This window comes from Rasamsonia byssochlamydoides, assembly GCF_041956645.1.
Source record: "Rasamsonia byssochlamydoides strain NRRL 3658 unplaced genomic scaffold VTN77scaffold_31, whole genome shotgun sequence".
Lineage (NCBI taxonomy): Eukaryota > Fungi > Ascomycota > Eurotiomycetes > Eurotiales > Trichocomaceae > Rasamsonia > Rasamsonia byssochlamydoides.
The window spans coordinates 212,443-235,727 of record NW_027192414.1 but is presented as its reverse complement, the minus strand read 5'-3'; the positions used below and the strand labels follow the sequence as shown (position 1 = coordinate 235,727).

The 23,285-nt window shown below is 50.7% G+C and overlaps 7 protein-coding genes across 7 annotated transcripts; 4 read left to right on the top strand and 3 right to left on the bottom strand.

Annotated features, from left to right (window-relative positions):
• Window positions 1–1,211: 1,211 nt before the first annotated feature.
• Window positions 1,212–4,536, bottom strand: VTN77DRAFT_4570 (uncharacterized protein; the record flags this gene model as incomplete). Its single annotated transcript, XM_069420644.1, has 5 exons — window positions 1,212–1,768; window positions 1,826–1,992; window positions 2,049–2,621; window positions 2,680–4,163; window positions 4,237–4,536. 5 exons carry the CDS (start codon window positions 4,534–4,536, stop codon window positions 1,212–1,214), a joined length of 3,081 nt encoding a protein of 1,026 aa, XP_069277743.1.
• A 1,312-nt stretch (window positions 4,537–5,848) lies between these two features.
• On the bottom strand, window positions 5,849–7,784 carry VTN77DRAFT_4569 (uncharacterized protein; the record flags this gene model as incomplete). Its single annotated transcript, XM_069420642.1, has 5 exons — window positions 5,849–6,342; window positions 6,410–7,151; window positions 7,239–7,507; window positions 7,573–7,584; window positions 7,670–7,784. The coding sequence occupies 5 exons, from the start codon at window positions 7,782–7,784 to the stop codon at window positions 5,849–5,851; spliced, it is 1,632 nt and encodes a 543-aa protein (XP_069277742.1).
• Window positions 7,785–8,844: 1,060 nt separating this feature from the next.
• On the bottom strand, window positions 8,845–12,529 carry VTN77DRAFT_4568 (uncharacterized protein; the record flags this gene model as incomplete). The annotated part of the gene is made up of 5 exons (XM_069420641.1): window positions 8,845–9,165; window positions 9,229–11,466; window positions 11,527–12,053; window positions 12,110–12,279; window positions 12,390–12,529. 5 exons carry the CDS (start codon window positions 12,527–12,529, stop codon window positions 8,845–8,847), a joined length of 3,396 nt encoding a protein of 1,131 aa, XP_069277741.1.
• Window positions 12,530–13,161: 632 nt separating this feature from the next.
• VTN77DRAFT_4567 (uncharacterized protein) lies at window positions 13,162–14,547 on the top strand (the record flags this gene model as incomplete). Its single annotated transcript, XM_069420640.1, has 1 exon — window positions 13,162–14,547. The coding sequence occupies one exon, from the start codon at window positions 13,162–13,164 to the stop codon at window positions 14,545–14,547; it is 1,386 nt and encodes a 461-aa protein (XP_069277740.1).
• Window positions 14,548–14,823: 276 nt separating this feature from the next.
• VTN77DRAFT_4566 (uncharacterized protein) lies at window positions 14,824–15,948 on the top strand (the record flags this gene model as incomplete). The annotated part of the gene is made up of 2 exons (XM_069420639.1): window positions 14,824–15,062; window positions 15,165–15,948. 2 exons carry the CDS (start codon window positions 14,824–14,826, stop codon window positions 15,946–15,948), a joined length of 1,023 nt encoding a protein of 340 aa, XP_069277739.1.
• A 1,758-nt stretch (window positions 15,949–17,706) lies between these two features.
• On the top strand, window positions 17,707–20,024 carry VTN77DRAFT_4565 (uncharacterized protein; the record flags this gene model as incomplete). Its single annotated transcript, XM_069420638.1, has 3 exons — window positions 17,707–17,976; window positions 18,056–18,900; window positions 18,959–20,024. 3 exons carry the CDS (start codon window positions 17,707–17,709, stop codon window positions 20,022–20,024), a joined length of 2,181 nt encoding a protein of 726 aa, XP_069277738.1.
• Window positions 20,025–22,421: 2,397 nt separating this feature from the next.
• On the top strand, window positions 22,422–23,222 carry VTN77DRAFT_4564 (uncharacterized protein; the record flags this gene model as incomplete). Its single annotated transcript, XM_069420637.1, has 1 exon — window positions 22,422–23,222. One exon carries the CDS (start codon window positions 22,422–22,424, stop codon window positions 23,220–23,222), a length of 801 nt encoding a protein of 266 aa, XP_069277737.1.
• Window positions 23,223–23,285: the final 63 nt, after the last annotated feature.

Genomic DNA, 23,285 nt, shown 5'->3' with positions numbered 1-23,285 from the left:
TAAATAAATAAATAAATAAATAAATAAATAAATAAATAAATAAATAAATAAATAAATAAATAAATAAATAAATAAAAACAGATAGATGCATGGATGAGAGTCGACTACGGACTACAACGGAACAAATTCACCTATTTATTATTTCTTCATGTGCCAGCGAGCTGCTAGTTAATTATTGAGTACTGTATGTACATACCTAGGTAGGTACCGAGGCATCGATCGATTAATTCAAAGTGTGATATGGTAGACATCAATCAAGTGATTTTTTTTTAAAAAAAAAAGTAAATAGATAAACAGATAAAATGCATGGTAGAATGAAGTTAAATAGGTGGATGGATGGATGATCAATTGATTTATTAATCACCTGAATAATAAGGGCGATTGATTCACTTATTTACTTACTGTTATTGATGTTGCTAGCTAGGTAGGTAGCTAGCTAGGTAATTATTAGCTGCTAATTGTACTCAGTGCCCCGTACCTACCTAAACCTAAGCATCGATTATTGATCGACCGATTGATTGATTGATTGATTCGAAGGTGGTAGATAGGTAGGTAGGTACTAAGTGAATGAATAAATAAATAGGTTACGGTGGTGCGTAGCAAGCAACCAAGCAGACAAACAAGCAACTAAGCAAGAAAATGAATGCAACTGAGCAAGTCAAAGAAACCTCTCTTTATTTTTGTTTTATTTTATCGCGTACATACATCACTAGGTAGGTAGTTTTAGTAATAAATCACAAGTCGCTTGCTGGTACATCAAACAAAACAGGCGCTTCATGCCGAAAAGAAGAAAAAATGGGGATAAAAAAGGGGCCTCTTTCTCGAATAAACAAATACAAATAAATGCCAATGAAAAAGCAAAATGCAAATAAACTAGCTAGTCATAATTTCACCAGACCTTTTTCTTTTTTTCGCGACCGCTCTTTCTTTCCTCCAGAAACAAACCGTCGATCGATCGAGAAAAAACATGAGTCGTGGGTGAGGTGTAAGGGTGTCAGCAAGCAAGAAAGAAGAAAGAGGACCATAACACCGGTAGGATTGTAAGCAAGAGAAATTGGGGCAAGGGGGACGGGAATCTGTAATACAATCGAAGTAAAATAAATAAAATAATACATGCTCTATGGGCGAATCCTTCGTGAGCGGATTGTTGGCGGATTGAGTCGTTTTCTTTTCTCAACCTGCCAGACCATAGCGGATGTGTACGTCGAATTTCAAGGACTTGGCGTCCCCTCCTCGTAACGTGGACCTCCGTCGTCGGCGCTCGCACCAGGCGTCGCCGCCACGCCGGATCCCACAGCTGGAGTAGGTGCGTCGTAAGGCCGGCCACCAGGAGTAGGCGCGTTTAGTGGACCAGGAGTCGGGGCACTGTCAGCCCATCCGCGCGGGGTAGGAGCCGACGCGCCAGGCGTTGGAGCGCTTGTATACGCGCCAGGGGTTGGAGCAGAATAGTCTCCGCCGGGGGTCGGGGCGTCATAACCTTTGTTGTTAGACGCAGAAGATGCAGTAGAAGATTGGGCATTCCACGCCGGGGTTCGACCGCCGGGGTTAGGGGGCCCCCACGCAGGAGTACGAGATCCGGCGGCAAAGGCATCGAAGCCGCTCGACCCGGAGCTGGAATCATAAGGAGTACGAGCACCGGCGTTCCAGGCTGGCGTGCGGCTGCCTCCGTAAGCAGTGCGGCTGCCATCGTACGGGTTCGAGGTGCGTGATCCATCCAATTTCCATGCTGGTGTGCGAGAACCACTGGCGGCACCACTCCAAGCCGGAGCTTCATTCGGCGTCAGTATCATCAAATCCAGTATACAATGTAGGTGGGACCACTTACTTCTCGAAGAAAGAGCAGCAGCACCCCAGGCGGGAGTCCTGGAGGAGTCGGGAGCGCCCATAGGAGTACGCGAGCCCTGCCAGCCTCCAGACGGTGCTGCTGCGGCGCCGGATGGAACACGTGGTCCTTTGCCACGAGACATGTCGATGGTTTGACCAGTGATGGGACTGCGAACAGGTTAGCAGACAGGTTTGAAATCATTTGAGAATGCGGAGGAACCCACTCTTTGACTATGACCATGTCTCTCGTAACGTTAACCCTAGTACCCTTGGAGTGTAGCTCGACTCGAACTATGTCGTCTGACGCCTCTCTGACAATGCCTATGAGACCCTTGTAGTTTCCTTTCCGGATAGCAACAGTCTTCCCAAGAAGACGGTCGCGTCCAAATGTCCTAGGAGGCGGCATGGCAGCACGGTTCGGTGCGTTTCGCATCAGGGCTGGGTTCATCTTAGAAAGATCTGGCCCAGTGGCCCTACCTCCCTTCGCAGAAACTGTCACGACGTTGGTAGTCCGGACGACGACGATACCCGTATTCTCCACCTGTCCCTTGTTGTGCAGGAAGAGGTAAGAGCGATAGATATGTAGAATTACTCCACTCCGCTGCTCGCCGTAGATCTCCCGAACAGTATCGCCGCGACGAATCTCCGCACCATTGCGATCAGTGGCCACTGCCTCCCTTCGCAATGGGATTTTACTGGAGATTCTTGAGGGCAGCACATTCCGAACCGAACCGTTCTGGTCAATGACCCGCAGGGACTCACGGTCGACCTTAATCACGCAGCCGACTGTGGTAGCACTGGAAGCAAATTAGTACCGGGAGGACCTGTAGAGGGAAAAGAAAGGGTCCAACTTACTCAAGCTGCACCAGATCATGCACGTCATACGATCCAAGTTTTCCATCGACTCCAGACTCGGTTGAAAGTCTCAGATCCTTGCTGAAAACAGTGATTTCCTCCATGCTCGTGTCACTGAGAATGGTGACACTGTCACCCTTGACCTGGACTACCATACCCAACTCGTCCTGGTACCGACTGCCACCGATAACCCTGACATGATCGCCTTCTCTGAAGCGCTTCCGTAATGTCTTCATCGGCGCATCTATTGTCTGACCTTCCATCTCACCCTCCGTGACCTGCAACGTGACAATATCACCACGGGTTGAAACGGTCCGGCCGATGACGCCCTGCTGCTCTCCTCGGAACACTTCAACAAGGTCACCAGGACGGTATGAATCCTCCGGGTTGGTGTTTTTGAGCGTCGTGGCCAAGGAAGCCAGATCCAGATTCGAGGTTCCATCTTCGCCCCCTCGGGCGAACATGGTGACTTCTTCCAGTCTGGGGTTCACATCCTTCGTAATCAGATGCTGGATTTTAAAGTCTTTAATCAGGAAGCCATCCACATAGGTTTCGCCGAGGTAGTTCCATGACTTCCCCCCTAAGGTGGTGGTCGCCGACAAATACTTGCTATGTTTCTTCCGGGCCTCCGCTTCACTGAACAGACGCTGAGGGGGACGGGAAACTGCAGTGTTGGCACCTCCAAACCTCTTCCTCTTGGCATCGGCCACTGGTGCATTGGACTCATCGTTCAATCCGTAATCCAGACGAGGTACAAGTCTGACCGTAACTTGGAGGCCGTTGGTCTCGACCTCCTCAATTTGGGCCAGATCACCCTGATACTTGCCACGCTTGATCCGCACCCAGCTACCGGGCAAAAGTTCTTCGGATTTCTTGACTCGTAGGAGATCAGGCATCTCCTTGACCGGAACCAAGACCATCTTCGTCCTTGGGTAGACGTCCAACAGTCCATCCAAAGCCTCAATGACGTCTGCCTGTCTGCGAGCCTCGACGTAGACATAACCACCCATCGCTTTACCACGCTCGAAGGCGGAGATGATTTTCAATCCGTTGCGCGAACCTGGCGGACGCTGCTCCACGCGCTTCTGAATGGCCATTACCACATCTCGTTCTTTACCAGGCTTGCATCGGACACCCCAAATGCTTGGATCATCAACGCTGGGTAGGAGCAATCTCTTGGGAACGACGACGGCATCTGTCGCAGCCATACGGTTGCGTCCATATCGTTCCTTGAGCGCTTGAGCCTGCTTCTCGGCGTCCATGCTGGCCTCGATCTCTCGTTGGCGATCAAGCTGCCTATGTCTGCGCTCATCCACCTCGGCGGCGGGGAGGGCATCCAGGTCGTCAGGATGCATGTCAGCACCGAATCCATCGCCCATGTCATCCTCTTCTTCCTCGGCATCTTCGTCATCTTCATCGACACCAGCTTCTTCCTCGAAGAAAGAGCGCAGACCAGCTCGCCTTCTCCTCTTACGTGGACGGCCCTGTGCAGACAGAAGTAAAATCAAGTCAGCTTCGCATGCGAGGAAAAAAGAATGATTTCGTCTATTGGCTTACCGAAACTGCATCTTCATCCTCGTCGTCTTCCTCATCTTCCTCGTCTTCCTCGTCTTCTTCTTCGTCTTCATCGACCTCTTGCTCTTCATCTTCTTCGTCTTCTTCTTGATCGCCGCCTTCCTCATCTTCTTCACCTCCCGCAGCGTCATTGTCTTCTTGACCAGCATTCACTTCATCTCCATCTTCGCGACCTTCATCTTCCTCTGCATCCTCATTCTCCGAGTCAACGGCAGGGGCTGGGTTGAAGTCGTCATCCTCTTCCTCGGACCCGAAGTCCTGGTTAAGGAAGTTATTCGACATGTTGGGCGTAGGGACGTGTATGACGCGGAAGACGGACGGAGATAGAGAGTAGAATGAGCAAAGGGCAGGATGTCAGAAGAAAAGCCGCAGAGATCCGGTTTCAAAGTAGCACAGAGCTACAGGACTTCGAGATCAACTCTGTAGAAAAAAAAAGTAAGAGATGTTTGGTTCTTGGTTCACCAATGCGACTCTTCTGACGGACAAAGTAGCTGAAACCGTGTGGCAAGATGGAGGAGAGTAATGAAAATCCGTCGAGACGAGAAATCGGGAGGCTGGGAGAAATAAAGCCTAGCTGAGGCGACCTGGATGGATGAGTCAAAGAGGGTCGAGTGAATGTGTCCTTTGTCAGATTGATTGCGGCGGGCCTCCTGTCCTCTGCACCTAGGTAGTCTTAGGTCGCAGTTGAGGACAGCGTTCTCCTTCCACTTTGCCGCAGCGCTCAATCCCACGCTCGTAGGGGAGCACCAGAATGGGACAGTGGATGCCCGTCACGGACAAGATTCTGATAGACCCGGCGCGAATATCTGAGAAGGAACTCGTTGGGAATCAGAAAGCTGGTTGAAGGGTTTTATAAGAGAGCTGCAGTTTACATAGGTTGATGATGATGATCGCTTGCGCTTGTGGTCGTTGATCCCGCCCGTAATTCAGGTGAATCCGCCGCAGGGTGGACCAATCAGATGGCGCAAAGCTAGCCGCATTCCCCAGCCTCGTTTTTGTACAGTACAGTACAATAGAAAAAAATGACATTTGTCAGAATCGGCCAAAAACAACGCCATGGCATTGGTTTTGAACCAATTTTGATAGGTATGCCGGTTTCTCACAACAACATTGAATTAAACAATGTAATGTACTCTGTATGAATTAATCAATACAATACAATACGGAGACATCGGTGAATACTATCTGACACAGGCCTTGAAAACTCGGAGGCTTTTTAGATTCCCGACAGCTTTCCGGAGATGGTGTTTAAATAAAACACCCGGATGCTGTACGTAGGTATATGTATGGACATTACTACTCTTACTGTTCTTGATGCGCACCGCGTGATAGAACTATATATAACTATATCCAACAGGAAGCAGTCGCTAAAAATACACATCTGTGCCGGACATTGATATCCAAAAGAACTCTTCTGCAGGGAATCAAGCAAGACTAAGAAAACCACCGGTTCAATGTCGATGTTCACATGCTCTAGCGTGAGCCTCCAAAAAGGATATGCAATGACTCTCTCATGCATGGTTCAGGTAAAGGAGGAGAAACAATAAACAATAATAATAAAGAAAAAAAAGACAGGGAGGCAGAGAAATGGGAATCATAGCTTCATGCCAAACAACTGGTGCACCCGCAGACTCTGACGCATGCTAAGATCCAACATGATCTCCTCACTACCACCCGGGATCGCGTATGCGCGGACATCTCGGTACAGCCTCTCGATTTTACCTCCCTGGCCGCCCCGACTGTAGCTGAGGCCACCAAAGATTTGACTGGCCTCACGGGCACAGAACTCGAATGTGGTAGTCGACTGGGCCTTGAGGCCAGCGATGGCTCCACCCAGCTTGAGCATCGCCTCTGTTTCATCCATCGACTGACACTGGTAGATGATGTTCTCAAGCCAGTTGTACGACGCCTCAATCTGACGGGCCATGTGGGCCAGCTTCATCCGAATGACAGGATGATCGATCAGCCTCTTGCCAAAGGTACGGCGCTTGTGGGCGTATTTGACCGATTCCTCATAGCAGACACGAGCAAAACGAAGGCACTGGATGACGATACCGATACGCTCGTGGTTGAAGTTCATCATAATCACTAGCATATGGTCAGTAAGGCCGAACGCCTGGTGTGGAATAATAACAGTCAAGAGAGGATAACCCACCCTTAAATCCCTGGTTCTCCTTGCCTAACAGGTTCTCAACCGGCACCTTGACATCTTCAAAGGTGACATAGGTCGTGCCACTGCTCCAGACACCCTGGCAGTCCATTCGACGGGTGCTGACGCCACCGCGTTCCCTCTCAATGAGAAGGACACTGATTCCGTTCATGCCAGGACCCCCAGTGCGGACCGCGGTGGTAAAATAGTCTGCCCAGACACCGTTCGTTATCCACTTCTTCTCGCCGTTCACGATATAATACTTGCCGTCGGGGGTCAGCTTCGCCTCGCAGGTTATGTTGGCAACATCACTGCCAGCATCAGGCTCAGTGATGGCAAGACAGATGCGCTTGTCACCGGCCAAAATGCCAGGCACGATCCTCTCGACGAGGGATTTCTTGCCAAATCTGACGACAGGGGGACACCCGATACCGAAGCCACCGATCAGATTCCAGACCAGGCCTCCGCTAGCAGCACGGGAGATCTCGTCTGTGAGCAACATCTCGTGGAAAAGGTCCCACTTCTCCGGTGGAACAGATTTGACCCGATTCTTAGTCAGATGTACTGGGTAGTGAACACCCAGCAGACCAGCCAGGTAGCCTCTCTCACCCATCTGCTTGTAGATGTGATCTGGCACTTGCTTGGCTTCATCCCACTCCGTTACATAGGGCTCAATTTCTGATTCGACCCACTGGCGGACTTCTTCGCGGAGGGCGGCATGAGTCTCATTGAAGTATGGTGAATGGTACTAATAATTTTTCCACCGTCAGCGATTGCCCCCGCAGGTTGAAGGAACAGGAGGAGAAGGGGTAGTATTTTCTGCAGGATAGCTTACCCCTTGGTACCAAGAAGGGTCTGCGAACGGAATGAGATCACCGAACGGGTCCAGCGCGGCCTCTGATTTTGCGGGCTTTGCGTCGTTGAACGCCTTCGTCTTGGAGGGGCTTTGTGCTGCAGGAGCCGCAGGTGGCGAAGGAGAATCTGCGGCTTTCTTGGAGTCAAGAGATCCGATCTGTAATTGTCCCTTGTACTTCTTTAGGATGCCCTCATTGTGATACTTCCAGAATTGCTTCGAGGCGTCTTTCCCCGCCACGCGCTGGAGAACTGTAGGAGAGAAATCAGCAACGGGCGCAAATCGCTAACGCGCGGTGTTATCGAAGTAAACCCACTCTTCTTTCCACCTACATCGGATGAAGAAAAATATGTCAGCCAGCAAATTCATAAGAAATCAATGGATGAGAAAGGGTCCTAGGGTCGCTGGCTTACCTGGATGTTCATCCTGAAACTTGGTCAGGTCGTAAACATCCTCGTCGATGATAACCCAGAGACTGTCCGACTTGTTATGCGACGCGACGTCGTCTTTGGAGAAGGTTTTCGGCATCGTGATTCCCACCCGTAAAACTAGGCGGATCGGTTCAATACAAGGACAGTCTTCAAAGAGGGAGAACTATGAAGTCACGATTTCAGGGAAGGACAGAGGAAATATTCAAAGAATCTAATACCGGATCTTTAATAGTTATATATATATATACACAACGATAAATGCGCATTTCACATTCCTCTGAGGCCAGAGAAATGCTAATAAGGACCGGCTGTTCGGGGATTGCAGACAGGATAATATGGGGAATCTTCACATGCTTGCCGGGGCTGAACGCCTCCGTCAGCGGGCCCCCTCGGCCATTCCGTCATCGTGCACGCGCGCGAACACTTGGCCGGGTGCATTAGAGCTGCCCAATACGGAGCAGTTAATAGTATCCCGTACCTATGGCAGTTAGGTAAGCAAGACATGAAAACGTCCCACCGGTCCCGATCGTCTCGGACAATCAACAGCTTAGCGTGTTTTGGTCTGATGGGCTCTTCCCGTCTCTGCATGCTTCAGCTGCATCGGCAGTTGCAATCGACAAAACAGGAAAATACCGAGGTTCGTTCACAGGATTGTAAGGGCCCTATGCCACGTGACACCGGCCTTAGGAGCGGAGCCAACGGCAATACTGCTGTTCTAGGAAAGTGAGGGACGGCTCCAGTCTGCCATGTGATTGCCTTGTTCTCCGTGGTGATAAATTAGGGAGCTGTGATTGCTGCGTTTCAGTACTAACAACCGAGATCCTGCAACTGCGTCATCAGGGCACGTGATATGATACCTACAAGTTAGGTATCCATGTATCCATCTTACTCCCAGGTGAGCAAGCTCAGCTCTGTACTCCGTATAGCCAGACAGAAGACTTGATGCTCCTGCGTAGGGGTGATGAGGAAGAGAGACTACGGGATGCTCTAACGAAGGCTGAGGACATAAAAATATAGAGATATCATTCAAAACGTAGTGGCCCACGCGTGCTGCCCCAGATACATGCCAGAAAAATGCAAAGTAACTCTAGTGATACACGCAGGATCTAGCATCATGCTGCTCAACTGCAGCTCACATTGCGCCCCCACTGAATCCTCTAATCCTCTTCCATGTTATCCGTCTCGTAGTCAAATTCGTGGGGGACCGGGGCGTCTTCCGCGCCCTCCTCATCTTCATCTACTGCGGTCAACACGCCGGCCGCCAGAGCAGCCCCCGTGGCTCCGCCCGCTGCAGCCCGCTCCGCGCCTCGCTGGGGGGTTTGAAACGCGGAGACGCCAGCTGCGGCCGCCTGGAGGCGGTCCTGGAGCGTCTGCGGTGCTGCTGCTTGTCGGACCTCCTCCTTACTGGCCCGTAGCTCAATGGTTTCCCGCGGTTCGTCGGGCTTTTTGTCCAACACGACAACGACTCCTCCCGTGGGCTGCCGCGCAGTTAGTCTAAAGGAACCCCTGCTCTCGTAGGTCCTATGGAAGGAAAGACTTACCCTCTTGACTGGTTCATATCTCGGGTCGGGGAAAGTCAGGAATTTCAACTGAGCCGGAAGCACGCGCGACATGTTCTCCAGCTCATACCCGACCTTCTCCTTCTCCGCTTTCTTTTTCTCAGCCGCAGCTGCCTCTTTGTCCTCCTTAGCCTCTTCTTCACCTTTTGTGGGCTCATCCGTCTCCATCTTCTCAGGCAACTGACCGGAGACCTTCGGGGTAGTAGGCGTCTGGTCAATGTCCATGCTCTCCCGCCGTTGCTGCTTTTCGCGGCGCTGTGCACGTCGCTTCGCCTGCACCGTCGTGGACAGAACCGCCGTCTTGACCTTCTCAGGCGCTTCGTCGGCCTTGACTTGTTGTTCAGGCGGGTAATCGAACAGGCTAGGTCGGGTATTGCTGTGGAACTTGAAGACCGGCACCTCCAGCTTCTGGTCAACGCCGATAACAGCTGTCGGCGTGAAGCTGAGGGAAAGGAAGTGCGCCAGAGGGAACCAATACCAATATTGCGTAAAGACAGCCGCTCCGACAATTCCGGGCATGTTGAGATTTCCGGTCTGGGTCTGCAGGCTGATAGTGCAGTTCCGCCCACCGGCGTCGATGATGCCGAGGGCAAGAGCACATCCAAACTTGGCCATGGCGTCTTCATGTCGATCCCCAATCATCTTCATCATGGTCTTGCGAATCGTGCCCACCTTGGGGTTCATCGTCTCATTTTGCTGGATCAGGACCATGGCTAGAGAGATCAACGCTCCTTGTCTCACGAAGTCGGTCGGATCTTTTAGCATAGGTTCCAGGAGATCGATAGCCTCATCCAAGCCAGTGCCAGCACAGGAGATACCGAGAGCCATGGCAGCACCATACCGCACATGCGGGTTGTACGACTCGGAGAGCAACTCAACCATGCGCGGCACGCTCTGATACTTTCTGAAGAGGATGAAGCCCAAGCTTAACACGGCCACCCTTCGCACATCATCGTTGACATCGCTAACGGCCACGTGGAGGAGCTTCCGGACAGCCTTGTTGCTTCCAGTGCCGCAATATGCCAGTGCAATGGCCATGATACCACCGTACCGGAGTGTGGGATCCGGATCACCAAGCAGCCCGTTGATCAGTTCATCAGCAGCTTCCTGACGACCGTACATAATGAGGGCCATGCCCATGGCCAGACCGCGCACGATCTTCTCGTGCTGGGTCTCGTGAGCATATTGCACCATCTCCTCCAAAGCCTTCATATTTCCTGTTCCCAACATGACGAGACCCATTGCAAGACCAACTGCCTCACCATTGAGAGCAGAGTCTGTGTAGAGAACACTCTTGAGGTCTTCCCAAATGCCCTCATCACCAGTTGCCATGGCCGCAACACCCAGGCCCAAAGCACCGCCGTGTTGGACAACTTCTTCCGTAGCTTTCTTGAAATGATCTCGAATAAGCTCGACAGCCGAGCCCCCGTGGTTTGCATAGATCAATCCGAACGCGTAGAGGGATCCTCCTTGACTATAAACAGAGCCAGTGCTTCCGACACCGGAGATATGTTCCTTTGGCAAATAGGGAGCGAGGAGTTTCTGGCCTTGTGTTAGATTGCCACGATGGATCACACCGAGGGCTGCAGTTGCCGTGAACTTCGACCAGTTCACAGCCTTTCCAAGCCACTCCAGATTGTCGCGGAAAAATTTATCATGCGTGGTTCCGGCATGCATGAACGCATTGGAAAGCGTGACAGCAGTGTGGAAAATAGAGTTCCTAGCTTCCAGGCTGTCTCGAACCTTGTTGAGGATCGAGATATCGGCTTTGTTATTCCGGTACAAGAACTCAAGGTTCAATTGGGTGGTTTTGACACCATCAAGAATGTTGCGGATAGCTTTGAATGCATTGCGGGCCTCCTCTGAAAGCTTCTCTCCATTGGCGCCCAAGGATCTAGAGGACGACTGATCCTGTAACAGAGGATCGGTTTCTTTTGCGTCGTTCTCGTTTTCGCCGGCTTTGTCCGCGGAGTCACTCTCTGGTATGAGCTCTGCGATCTCCTGGCTGACCTTTTTCAGAAACTCCTGTGTGCTGTTGTCATAAAGATCAAAGGAGATTTGATAAGCCACAGCAAGTGACCTCGCATCACCCTTCTCGACCAGCTGACGTAGAATATCTGTTGCCATGGAGTGTTCATTTAGATAAACAACACATTTGGCAATCGAGAAGTAATCCGGCGAGGGAATCTCGTTCAAAAGCTCGAGAATGAGCTTCAGAATCTGCCCAGCACCCAAATTATTAGCAAACGGCAAACACCAACGGAACCAAAGGAGACAAACCTCATTGCGCCAACCCCGTTCCTGAAGGACGCCCATACAGATATCCAGAACATATTCCATCAATTCTTCACCCCGTCTCGAAGACTCCCCTTGCTCTCGTTTCTCGTCCTCACTGCAACGCAGGATCGCTCTTCGGAGAACATCCAAATTCTTAGCCTCAATTGCTATACCGACAACTTGGCGATAGCGCTTCTGACGGAAACATTGTTCAAACAGCCTTTCAATGACGGCTTGAAGCTGACCCTGAACCCCTCTCTTGACAACCAGAGGGGTCTCCACCTGCTTCGCGCCCACATTCTCACCGCCGGGGTAAGTGGCATCAAAATTAGCATCCTCCTGTCGGGAGAGCAAAGATTTTGAAGGCAGAGCAGACTGCGAAAAAGGTGTTATCGGAGATGTGAGGCTCGCAGAAGTACTTGTGGCGCCGTTAGATGGAGTCGGAAATGAAGCGTTAAGATTCACTGGGGTTTCGCCAACACTGGGCTTATGGCTCGCGGAGAGGGCAATGAAGGTATCCACGCATTTGGCTAGCATAACATGTCAGTCTTACAAAGGTGACAAGGACGGATCCAGGCAGTTTTACCAATAATTGTTTGCTCATACTCGCCGCCGTTATCCAAGTTCAAGAGCTTCCCAGCTCCTAGAGCAAATACCATGCTCTCGTTGTATTCTTGCAGGTGGTAATAGACCTTAGAGGCGACCAAGGCAGCGAGCTCGCGCTCAGGAAACGTCTCATCTTCATACAGCGCCTCTCTAGGAATCGATCATTTGTTAAGTCATATCCTTACTCCTCAAAGGCTAGATAGCAGACCCAGAATAGAGATTGCAAAAACGAGGACAGATTTCTGCAGGTTATAACATACATTTGAGGAATAGCATCCACGATATCCGGCCAGAGAACATCGACTTCGGCATCTAGAGTTTTCAAGGCAAACACTCTGAGCTCGGGGTCGGGTTCCGAGAGAAAGCCCACCAGGCCGGCGGCGGTCGTGAGGCCAACCATCTCGTCTCGCGCGCTCTAAAGCTTCAATATCGACCAGAAGTAGCTGCTTTGGGTATCGGGTCTCCGGTGCCTCCACAGGCCGGAGCGATGAGGCGATATGGACTGGTCGCTGACAGCTCCGAAGTCGCGGGAGAGCTTGGAAATGGGGTTGAACGGTAGAAGGACGACAAAGAAGACACCGAAATGGTGTTCAAGGAAATAGATCGATGGAAGAGGATGGATTCAAATTAGTTGGAAGGTTGGGTTTGTCAAGCTCTAGGCGCGAGGCACACGTCAACGCCGAAGCTGACAACTAGTGTTCCTGCAAACCCCTACGCAGGTCACGTGATATGACGGCTGCGCTGCCCGCCTCTGGCCATACCCAGCACTGAGGTCACAGGCTCTAGCTCTGTCCGCTTGACTGACCATCATGCGCTTGCGCAACGCGCAGGTCATGAGGAATACTGATTTACATTGATGCTTTCGTTGCGATTCTCTTTGCACTGCGAGGTTTTGCTCCCGGGAAATTTTTATTCTAATGTTTTAGTGTTCTCCTTGTGCCTTTGCGGAGTTGAACTGTTCAATAAACAAGCTACCGTTTTAACTATCGTACGCTGGCGTACAGAGAGGTAGAAGCAAATAACCTCGTCGACATGTCAACGCTCTTTTCTTATTCGGATATACCGCTCCCGGACAGGCGCATGGCGCCGGTGCCTCCCGAAGGATCTATGCGACCCAATGACCCATTCCTCTATATCGAGCGCCAGGCGCGACACCTCCAACAGAATATACAGAGCTTCCTCGATGCTCAAAGTGAGGGACTGCTCGCTGGTCTCCCTGGCCCTCGTAACGACGAGGTCTTTTCTAATGGAAGCTCGACACCTACGATTTCTGCAATCAGTAGCCCCCAAGGGCCGCCAACAATACCCGTTAGACAGCCCCCGAAGAAAAAGATCGGCCTTCGCGCTGCGCGCAGGGGTATTTTGAGGTCTATGCATGAGTTGTTGAATGTCAAGGAGGAGGAAAAGAGATTAATCGCGGCACGAATACAAGAAAGACGAGATGCGATAAAGGAGGTGGATACGTTCATCACCAAACAACAAGGTCTGGAAAAGACGATCTCGGAAATGCAGAATGATCGTGATGGACAAAAGACCAGGGAACTGAAAAAGGAAGCTCAAAATTTGGAACGCGAAATCGAGGAATTGGAGATTAAGCTCTCAGAAATGAAGGCTAGATATCGCCACGTCGTCCAAGAGATCTCGTACACTGAGAACGCTGTGGAGGCAAAGCTGTCTTCTTACAAGGCTTCCTTGTCCCTCCTTGAGTCGGAAGTCAAAAAGTATTTGCAAAACCCGCCTTTGGAACCATTACCGTGGACGTCCGCCGAGTCATCATTCTATTCCTTGAATCCCAAGCGGCGCACACTGGAAATGGCACGAGAACACTGGAGAACTGAACAGGTAGAATTAAGAAAGAGACAACGTGGGGTCGATGCGGAGATAGGAGCGCTGGAGCAAGGCGGCCCCGTATGGCAAAGCGTGATTACCGAAGTTTCCAACTTTGAGAAGAGGTTGAAGGAGGAGATGCGTCGCTTTGTCGGACCTGAGTCTGCCGAGGCTCGTGGAGGTAATGCCGAAGAAAATAGGGATAGGGCGAAGAAAATTATTAAGGACATGGACGAAACGACCCATCGACTTGAACAAAAACTCGACCTCGTGGAAGAAAAGAACTGGAGGTTACTTGTTTGTTGCATCGGCGCAGAGCTAGAAGCTTTCAAGGAAGCAAAAGCAATGCTTGTCGATATGTTTCACTTGTCAGCAGAGGAGAATAAACCGACGGCCGAAGTGGATAAAGATAACGTAAAAGCCAGTGGGGGTGGGGAAGCGGCTGGTGAGGATTCTGTTAGTGAGGATCATGCAGACGAACCTCCAGCAGATCTGTTGAGAGATGTAAGCCCGTCGCCCCATCACGGGGTTACGAGATCAGAGGACGAAGATGATGAACCGGACCCTGCATGGCTCCTTTCTGATACTTGAGTCCTGCACATTTTTAGGTGTTGGCGTTTGGTTGTATTTACATGACGATAATACATACGTGGGTTCCTGAAACTGTAGATCATCGATAACTTTATCAGTAGATTAGGGTCAAATGCCAAGATAATCTAATCATTAGCGTGTTGGAGCTCCACCACTCTTCCGTGCAGTGTATCTGACGTATAAGACGAACAACAAAAGCGACGAGGGCTGTCCCTTCATCGATCATTCTTGGCTGATGGGGTTGGCAGGCTGATCAAGACAGTCGGAGTGGTTGCGATGGGCCTTCCGTCGCCGACATTCTCATTCACCATTCCTTCCGTGTACGATGGCACCCAGCTTGATTGTCGTCTCTTCCATCCAAAGCGACAGCACCACACTGGGAGCTGGACAAAAAGAGGCGCCATTGTAGCTCACCCTTACGCCCCTCTCGGAGGATGCTATGACGATCCCGTGGTCAACTCCGTTGCTGGGCAGCTCCTGCAGCTGGGATACATCGTGAGCACGTTCAATTTCCGGTAAATGGCTCTAGTTGCCCCGTCCCGAGGGCACTGGTTATGTTTTCATGGATATTATATTGGGGAGCGGACTGTTTACTGATACCAGATTCTTCTGTATAGGGGAGCAGGCGACTCCGAAGGACGGACCAGTTGGACAGCAAAGCCTGAGGCAGGAGACTATGTCTCAGTATACGGTTTTATGCTGGATTACCTCCGCAGGTTGGATACGCATACATCTTCCAGCAATAGACCAGATGATCAAAATGGTCAGACTTCTACAGCTTCAGGAGCTGTGAACGACGAGAGCAAGGAGCCATCCTCGGCGATTGAGTTAATACTAGGCGGATACTCCTACGGATCGATGATTGCATCGCATCTTCCTAAAGTTGAGGATGTCTTGAATCTGTTCTCCAATCCCGCCGATTCATCTCCGGCGAGTGTGATCTCTTCAAAAGCAGAGGAGTTGTCGAAGGCCTGGAACCAAGCTAATCCAAACAAGACCCCGGGAGATACAAGTGGCACGCACGGAATGACCGTGCCAAAGATTTCCTATCTATTGGTGTCTCCCATCCTGCCACCCATCTCGCTGTTTGTGACGATGTTCTCCCGCATGTCGTTCATCTCGGGAATGAGCAGCCCCGGTCTCTCGCTCCAAGGGGTACAAGTGGCGACACCATCACCCGATGAACAGCTCCGCACGAATCCCACTTTGGTCATCTACGGCACGAAGGATATTTTTACCCCACAGAAGAAGATACGGAGATGGGTGGAAAGTCTGCGCAATATGCCAGGCAGCAAGATTGAGAGTCGAGAAATCGATGGGGCGGGACACTTCTGGGTCGAGCGCGATACGGAGCCGCAGATGAGACAGGCGCTGAGAGAGTGGCTGCGCCAGAAGCGCTAAAGAAGCCTGCATCTCATTAGCTTATTCGCTTGAGAAACATGATACCTTATCTTCGCGGCCCTATATCAAGGATTGCCACGCTCAAGCGATCGGGGTAGACGATTTACCTTGATATAGCGCTGAACGCTCAGATGATGGATATTTCAAGATTGTGATTGAGCTGCAAGTCAATATGACCTGTCGTATTGTCGCCGGAGTGCTTTTGGGACGCTTTTGCTGCTGCCGTCAGTTTCTTTGGACGATACCGATCTCCCGCTCACAATTATCTTCCTCTGGCTTGCAACCTCATAAAGATTATCCTGGGCAAACCGGTTTTGATCTTCGTCCCATATATGGCACTTTCTATATAAACATATCCACTGAAAGTAGGGGAATCAGTGCATTTAACTATAAGGAAGGGATGAATTTGGGCACTGAACTATTCAATTGATTTTTTGATTTTCCTAATCGGGTAACATGTTTATACCTGTAAGCTGCAACCTTTGGTCGATGTCCAACTCTCATGTGATCAACCAATGCCTCCAGCGGCACACTTGGCTCCCACGAAGAGAAAGGCGCCACCTCACAAGTCACTTGACTGGACTGGCGAGCACCTTCCCCATTTCTGCTCGCATGACCCTTCCAATCCCAGCGGGCAAGCAGGGGGGAATCCAAATGGGGGGCCTTGTGAACCCTGCAATGCAACCCAAAGACTACGACGTCTCAGACGTCCAATACCAGTACATGTACTCCATACATTAGATTAGGTACCTAGATGTTTAGATCTGGGCCGCATTTTGTACTTCTTAATTCTCATTATCTTAATTTAGGATTTGGCGATAGATATCTATCTCAGCAATTGTACTGTACTGTACTGTACCTAATCCTTGTCGTGCACTTCTGCAGCGTTAGAATCATTTCCAAAATCAGCTGCATGCCATGTCTGATGTGTGCCTAAGGATATACCTAGGTTAGGTACCTAGAGGCTTCCTTAGAACTGAAGTAGTCCATAGCTATATTTTTCTTGCGGACTGAGAACCTCCTTCTGCGGGCCCGCTTGGTTAGTTATAGAATAAAAAGTCCTTATAAAATACTTAAAAAAGCAAATAAAGAAAGAATAGTAAAGAAGAGGAGAAGAGACAAACAAAGGAGGAGAGAAGTGAATAGTGAGGGTTAGATGCGGGGGCTGCACATACACTTGTTTGACAGCAAGCGCTATTCAAAAGTCTCGCCCAAGGCTGACAAGTTGTCGTCAGCCAGCGACAGAAGTTACCAACCAATCTGATAGCAAGCAAGCAAACAGTTGTCTTACATATCCATGGAACAAATATGTCATCAGAGCATGGAAAGATAGTATGACGCAATGGGCGTTCTCCAATTTGCGTGGTGAGTCAGCAGCCGGCATTCAACAATAATGTATTCCGTACTCCATACCCCGCCAAAGGATGATCGCTAACTTCCCCGCGGTGATGCAAGGGCAGCCTAAAATTCTGGCGGGAACGGGCGTTACCCAGTTAAGAATTGGTTGAACTTCAGTGGGGATCGACAAGTCACCGGCCTCGGCAGCAGCCCTCGTGACAACCCCCGTCTGGGGTCATCGTGCAGCTGACCCTTGCCAACTAAAAAAGGACTTTTCTGGGGCGATTCCAGTCTTCAACACATCAACAATATTTGTTCCCTTTTTCCGTACTACTACTTTTTCACATTCTATAGCTTAATAAGTGCATATCGGATGGGTTGCAAGTCACCCCAGCTGAAGGCTCTGTGCACGAGCCAACCATGGCCCTCCGAGATCCTTCCGCTATCCATTCGCAGTTACATCGCAGAAAGAATGCCCAAAAGGACACGGTAAACCTCTCCGAATCGTCGCAACATGGCAGTCCGCGGAAACGGGCCTCAATTGCCGCCCTCTCCTCGTTGGTTCGCGACTCCGTGACATGGGCTGGAGAGGCCCTTAGCGCTTATAGAGATGGATTATCCAAGGAGGAACGGGAGAGGAAATTGCGGCTGGATGACCGAAAACAGATTCTGTACATGAAGATGCGCAATGTGAGTGATTGGAATTTAGATTCTATCCTCTGCGGATGGCATTGAGAATTCCTAGTTCTGATTCCTTTGTGTCGCGCAGGCCGTGTCCTTTGATGAGTGGCGGAGCTGCGCGTGCGAGCTGGACGAACTCGAAGGAAACAATGCCTGGAAGGAAACATTTGAATCAGACGAATACAGCCCTCAGATTGTCTGGGAACACATGAAGCAGCTGGAGGATGCACGGATCAGCTGTGATATAAGTAGGATGGTGTTTCTAGTCCGCACAGCGTTGAGTCGCGACCTTGGCGGCATGGGCAATTCCAGTCTCTACCAGCACGCACATGTGGGCACGAAGAATTTGATCGATCAGTATATCAACACTGCCCTGGACACCATCTCAACCATTGTTGATCTGTCCGGCAGCAACCGCTGCGACCTGTCGGAGATGCGGTATATTCTCGACCAACTCCTGTTAGCTCGTCAGGCATTTGGTCGAAGTGCTATGCTATTCTCTGGGGGTGCCACGTTCGGCATGTGCCATATTGGCGTCCTCAAGGCGCTCTGGGAGGCCAGACTCGTGCCCCGCATCGTGTCCGGGGCGTCCGCCGGTAGCATCGTAGCCGCTGTGTTCTGCGCTCACACCGATGATGAGCTCCCTGAAGTCTTGGATCGCTTCGCTTATGGTGATCGAGCCGTCTTCGAGCCGGAGGGACATCAGGAATCAGCGTTGCAGAAAGCAGCCAGGTTTCTCAAGTATGGGTCGTTCTATGACATTTGCCATCTGGAAAGAGTAATGAGAAACTGGCTGGGGGATATGACCTTTCAGGAGGCTTACAACCGGACAAGACGGATCCTGAATATATGTATCTCCAGCGCTGGTCTTTACGAACTTCCCAGGCTGCTAAACTATATTACGGCGCCTAATGTGCTCATCTGGTCTGCAGTGTAAGCCAGAGACTCCCTTGCCCTTGTCCGGCATTTCTTTTATTCTGACTCTCTACAGCGCCGTTTCTTGTTCTGTACCCGTCGTATTTTCCCCGTCCGTTCTGATGGCCAAGGATCCGTTAACTGGAGAAGCGGTCCCTTGGCATGACGATCGTCGCCAGTGGATTGATGGCTCCGTCGATGGCGATGTGCCTATGACCCGTCTGGCGGAGATGTTTAATGTAAACCACTTCATTGTATCCCAGGTGAACCCGCATATTGTGCCTTTCCTTGAGAAGGAAGACGGTCCTGGCAACGATTCGAGTCGACGGTCGTGGTTAAGCTCGCCATGGCTCCACACGTTGACGAGCCTGGCAAGAGAGGAAGCTCTCCACCGAATAACCACGATGTCAGAGCTGGGTATTTTCCCGAACGGGTTCACCAAGGCCGCATCTATTCTTAGCCAGAAGTATTCGGGGGACATTAATATCTTCCCAGAGATCCCCTACACACATGTTCCGCGCATGCTCAAGAATCCCACGACCGAATTCATGTTGCAGGCATGTTTGAGTGGCGAGAGAGCAACGTGGCCCAAGATAGCTCGCATCAGGAATCATGTTGCCATCGAACTGGCCCTTGATTCCGCAGTCCAGACGATGCGGGCCCGGGTCGCCCTCAATCCCGGACCAGTGGCAGGTTTGGGGATTCAGAGGAGCCGCAAGCTACCCCGACGAAGAAGCTCTTATAGTCATGAGTCAGATAGGCGACGAGCCACATCGAATCGTCGCCCCAGTATACCGCTCAGAAAGGCTTGCAGTACGTTGTCTATGGAATGTGTGCAGCTGGAACCGCAGCCTAGTCCGGTTGTCCGACAAAGCACCGACCAGTCCCAGCCCCCTGCAGATTCATCTTTCAGTGTTATCTCTGACAGTGAGGATGAGACGGGGGTTTCTCCCGTCACACGACGGCCGCTTCCTTTGCATAGTGCTACCTGGACCCCTTCGTTGACTCGTCCTACGTCGCCTCGTTCAAGCAGAGCGAGCCCTGTCAGGTCGCGTCGGCCGTCTGCTGCCAAAGTTATCGCACTGCCTGCAAGGCCGCATGCCTTGGATCCCGGCTCTCCCACATACCCATGTCCAAATTGAGTGACACAAAGGCTGATGCATGCCGTTGCACCCGAGAGCTTCGTCGACCAGGGTCTCGAAGAGTGATCAGCGATTGTCAGACGTCTCATTCGATACCGACAGTGTGGTCGCGAGCGCCAACGGACTTCTTCCTATTGGAGTATGCCCTGCCAACTCACCTGCACTGAATGCAGCGACCGTGCCATCAGACTTAAATAACCCATGTAGTGGGGCTGGGGTAGAGCTTGGTCTCAGCAAGTGTCAAGCGTCCATTCCAAGTCGAGCGTGAATTACTCCGTACTTGATAGGGGTTTCCCCTCATCACCCCACTAGGGGTGGGGGACATGAAGAGAGCTCTGATTTTACTTCCGTTCTCCACATTGATATCGCAGTCCCATGGTGCTGAAATTTTGGGCTTTATGCGCAACAACCTCGCTTGAGAAATCACACGGCTTCAGATACGGACGATCATCCGCAGGCGACTTGACGCCGAATTGGATTGATACTCGTGCTACCGCACGCGAACCCCTGTCGGGGGTCCGATCACAACATTTGTCATGCTTGTGTTACATCGGTACATGTGCATAGTGCATAGACTGCATTCCTCTCTTTCACTCTCCCTGTCTTTTCATTTATTTCTTTAATCTTTTCAGTTTACACGTCCTGCATTGGCGGCATAGACGCATGAGCTGCAGAAGTCGGCGTTGGGTTAGCCACAGTTTGGCCGTCTTTTTGAGACTGGCGGCAAACCATATTCAAGCATTTCTAATCAGCATATACAGGCTACGAGGTAACGATCTAGAGGAAGAACCAAAGATGGATGATCTTTTTTTCAGATGCTTCTATCGTTTCTTTTCTTTTCTTTTCTTTTCTTTGTGACTTAATTACCTGCAGTAATTGAGTTGGTGTATGTATATAGCAAGACTCTATTTTTAAGAACATATCTGGGAGACCGGCTCATATGCTTATGGGAGCAATGGCTTCGACCTCCAATCTGAACTCAGGCTAATCTCGATAACTGTCACTGTGGGGCACGGATGATCGCCATCTCCCGCCTCCACCTAAGTTTGCTGCACGAACCAGAAAGGCGGCCTTTTCTTTCGCCTACTTAAATACGGAGTACTGACTCGCAGGTGGAGAATTGCTTATCAGTTATCAGTAAACTGGCGTATCGCTTGCACGAGTCTTTGCGGAATACCACTATTCACATCGATAGGAATAGTCAGGATAGAGGCAGGTCCAGAACAATGACAAGTCATAATTGATTAAAAGCACGCCATTTACGGAGTACTTGTACTACATGGACAATAAACACTGCCCTATAACAAGTGCTGTGCCGCAAAATTGCACTGTCCGCTTTGCAGGCTGGCTAGATGCTGGCTAGACACAGGGTAATATCATTTAATATCATTAATGGCCTTTGACTGGCTAATATCGGCAAGGGTCTGCGGCGACTCCGCGCTTGTCCTGAAATAACACTCTGCCTTGGGAATAGTCTGTGTTTCATGCCCATGCACCTTAAATTTAAAATGGCATGGAAGGACACCAATTTTAGCAGCGCTTTCGACCAGGCTGGTTGGAGAATGATTATTGGCCTGTGGCGTTGGCGCGGCATCTCCTCCTTGTCTGGAGTCTGAGCCAGTTATCAGCTATCTTTGGCGTTGCTAGTTGGCTTCGCGGACAATCGCTTTGTCAGGCAGATTGACAGTATGACAGGGACACAAACTCCACCATGGCGCTTAGGTGCCTTGGCCGCAATCTACGATTCTAAAATTGTCCGGGGTCTGGACGTCGCGATTGGCCTGTGCCAGACTGTCAATATGGATAGTGCAACGTTCATGAATCATGATCGATGCGGACCCTGCCGTTTCATCGCTTGATTTCTCGCCGAGACAATCCTATAACTACCAGCAAATCATGCTCCCGAAGAAACGAAACATCGAAGCCGCTCGAACTGCTGATACTTCGAATTGTTTCCTCCCTTTACTTTTCGGGTGGTCTTCTTCGTTTCTTGTTCTCTCTCTCTTCCGCTGGTATCAGGCTGTGAGCGAGGCCTTGGCTGGTCCTTGCATTCGCATCCTTACCTCCTATCGCGAGAATAGGTCGACTCAAGCAGAACACTCATTCTGCTCTCCCTCTTGTTCCATTGAGAGGACATCAGGGTCTCCTGCACATCCCGGTGGACCTAAAGTTGATAGTGGAATGATTTTGGTGGAATATCCATGAGCGTTCGTCCAGCGTTTCTCAATGGAATGGAGTTTGACAAGTGTGAATTCTCATCGTCCATTTATCAACAGGAAGTGGGACCTTCACCTCGTTTTCTCTTCTGAATCAGAACCCTCCAGTCTGGTGGTGTGCTGAGATCCTCTCTTCCACGATTTCGACTTTCCTCCCTTTAAGTGTGTGTGAGTGCTAGACATGGCCAGCCTCGTCAACAGCTCCCTCGATCTTATCCGCCGACGCAAGACATCGAAACATCCCCGTCTCCACGCCCGATGGGGCGATGTGAGCATCTCTGCCCCCACAGAGGGAGCCTGGACACAGTTTGACAATCCATATCAACGCGAAAAAGTGACTTATGGGCCTGGCTTTGTTCCCGGATGCAGTGCGGATGAAGATTATTTCGATGAAGAGGAGGCCTCTGGCCGGGAGTACAAAAAGACGGGCCCCATCTCCGTTCTCAAGTCTCGCCGTCTCACACGTATCCTATCGCCGTCGAGCCTCAATACGACTACCTCAAAGAAATCAGAAGAAAAAGAAAGACAGATCGGGTTTGAGTACAAGCCCGTCCGTCCAGACTATGCGCAGGAGATTGCAGAGGAAATCGACCGACAAAATTCCCCTCGCTTTCGCTATGTGCCCGCAAGTCAAAAGTACCTCCGAGATCTAGTAGCAGACCTGCAACCTGAGGAAAATATACAACCACCTCGAAGCCGGTCGTGTGAACCTTCGGCTGGCACAGGTGTCACTTTTGAAAAGCAGTTACAACCCCAAGGGGTTCAGGAGATAGGTAGCAACTATTTCCGTGGCCTATTTTCTTCTACCATGCCGAGACGATCTTCTCGTGTTGCAAATGTTGCTGGCGTGCGGGAGGAACCCCGTGGACGAATCAAGCAGAAGAAAAAGACTGCGTCGTCTCTTCAACGATCGCAATCGGCTATGAAGCCGCATCACCAGATGACACTGACTATGGTGTCAGACCCGGACGAATTGTGGTAGCAATTCACAGTACATCTAACACGATAATTACGAGTTGGACGGTTTTTCTGTCATGAGAATGAC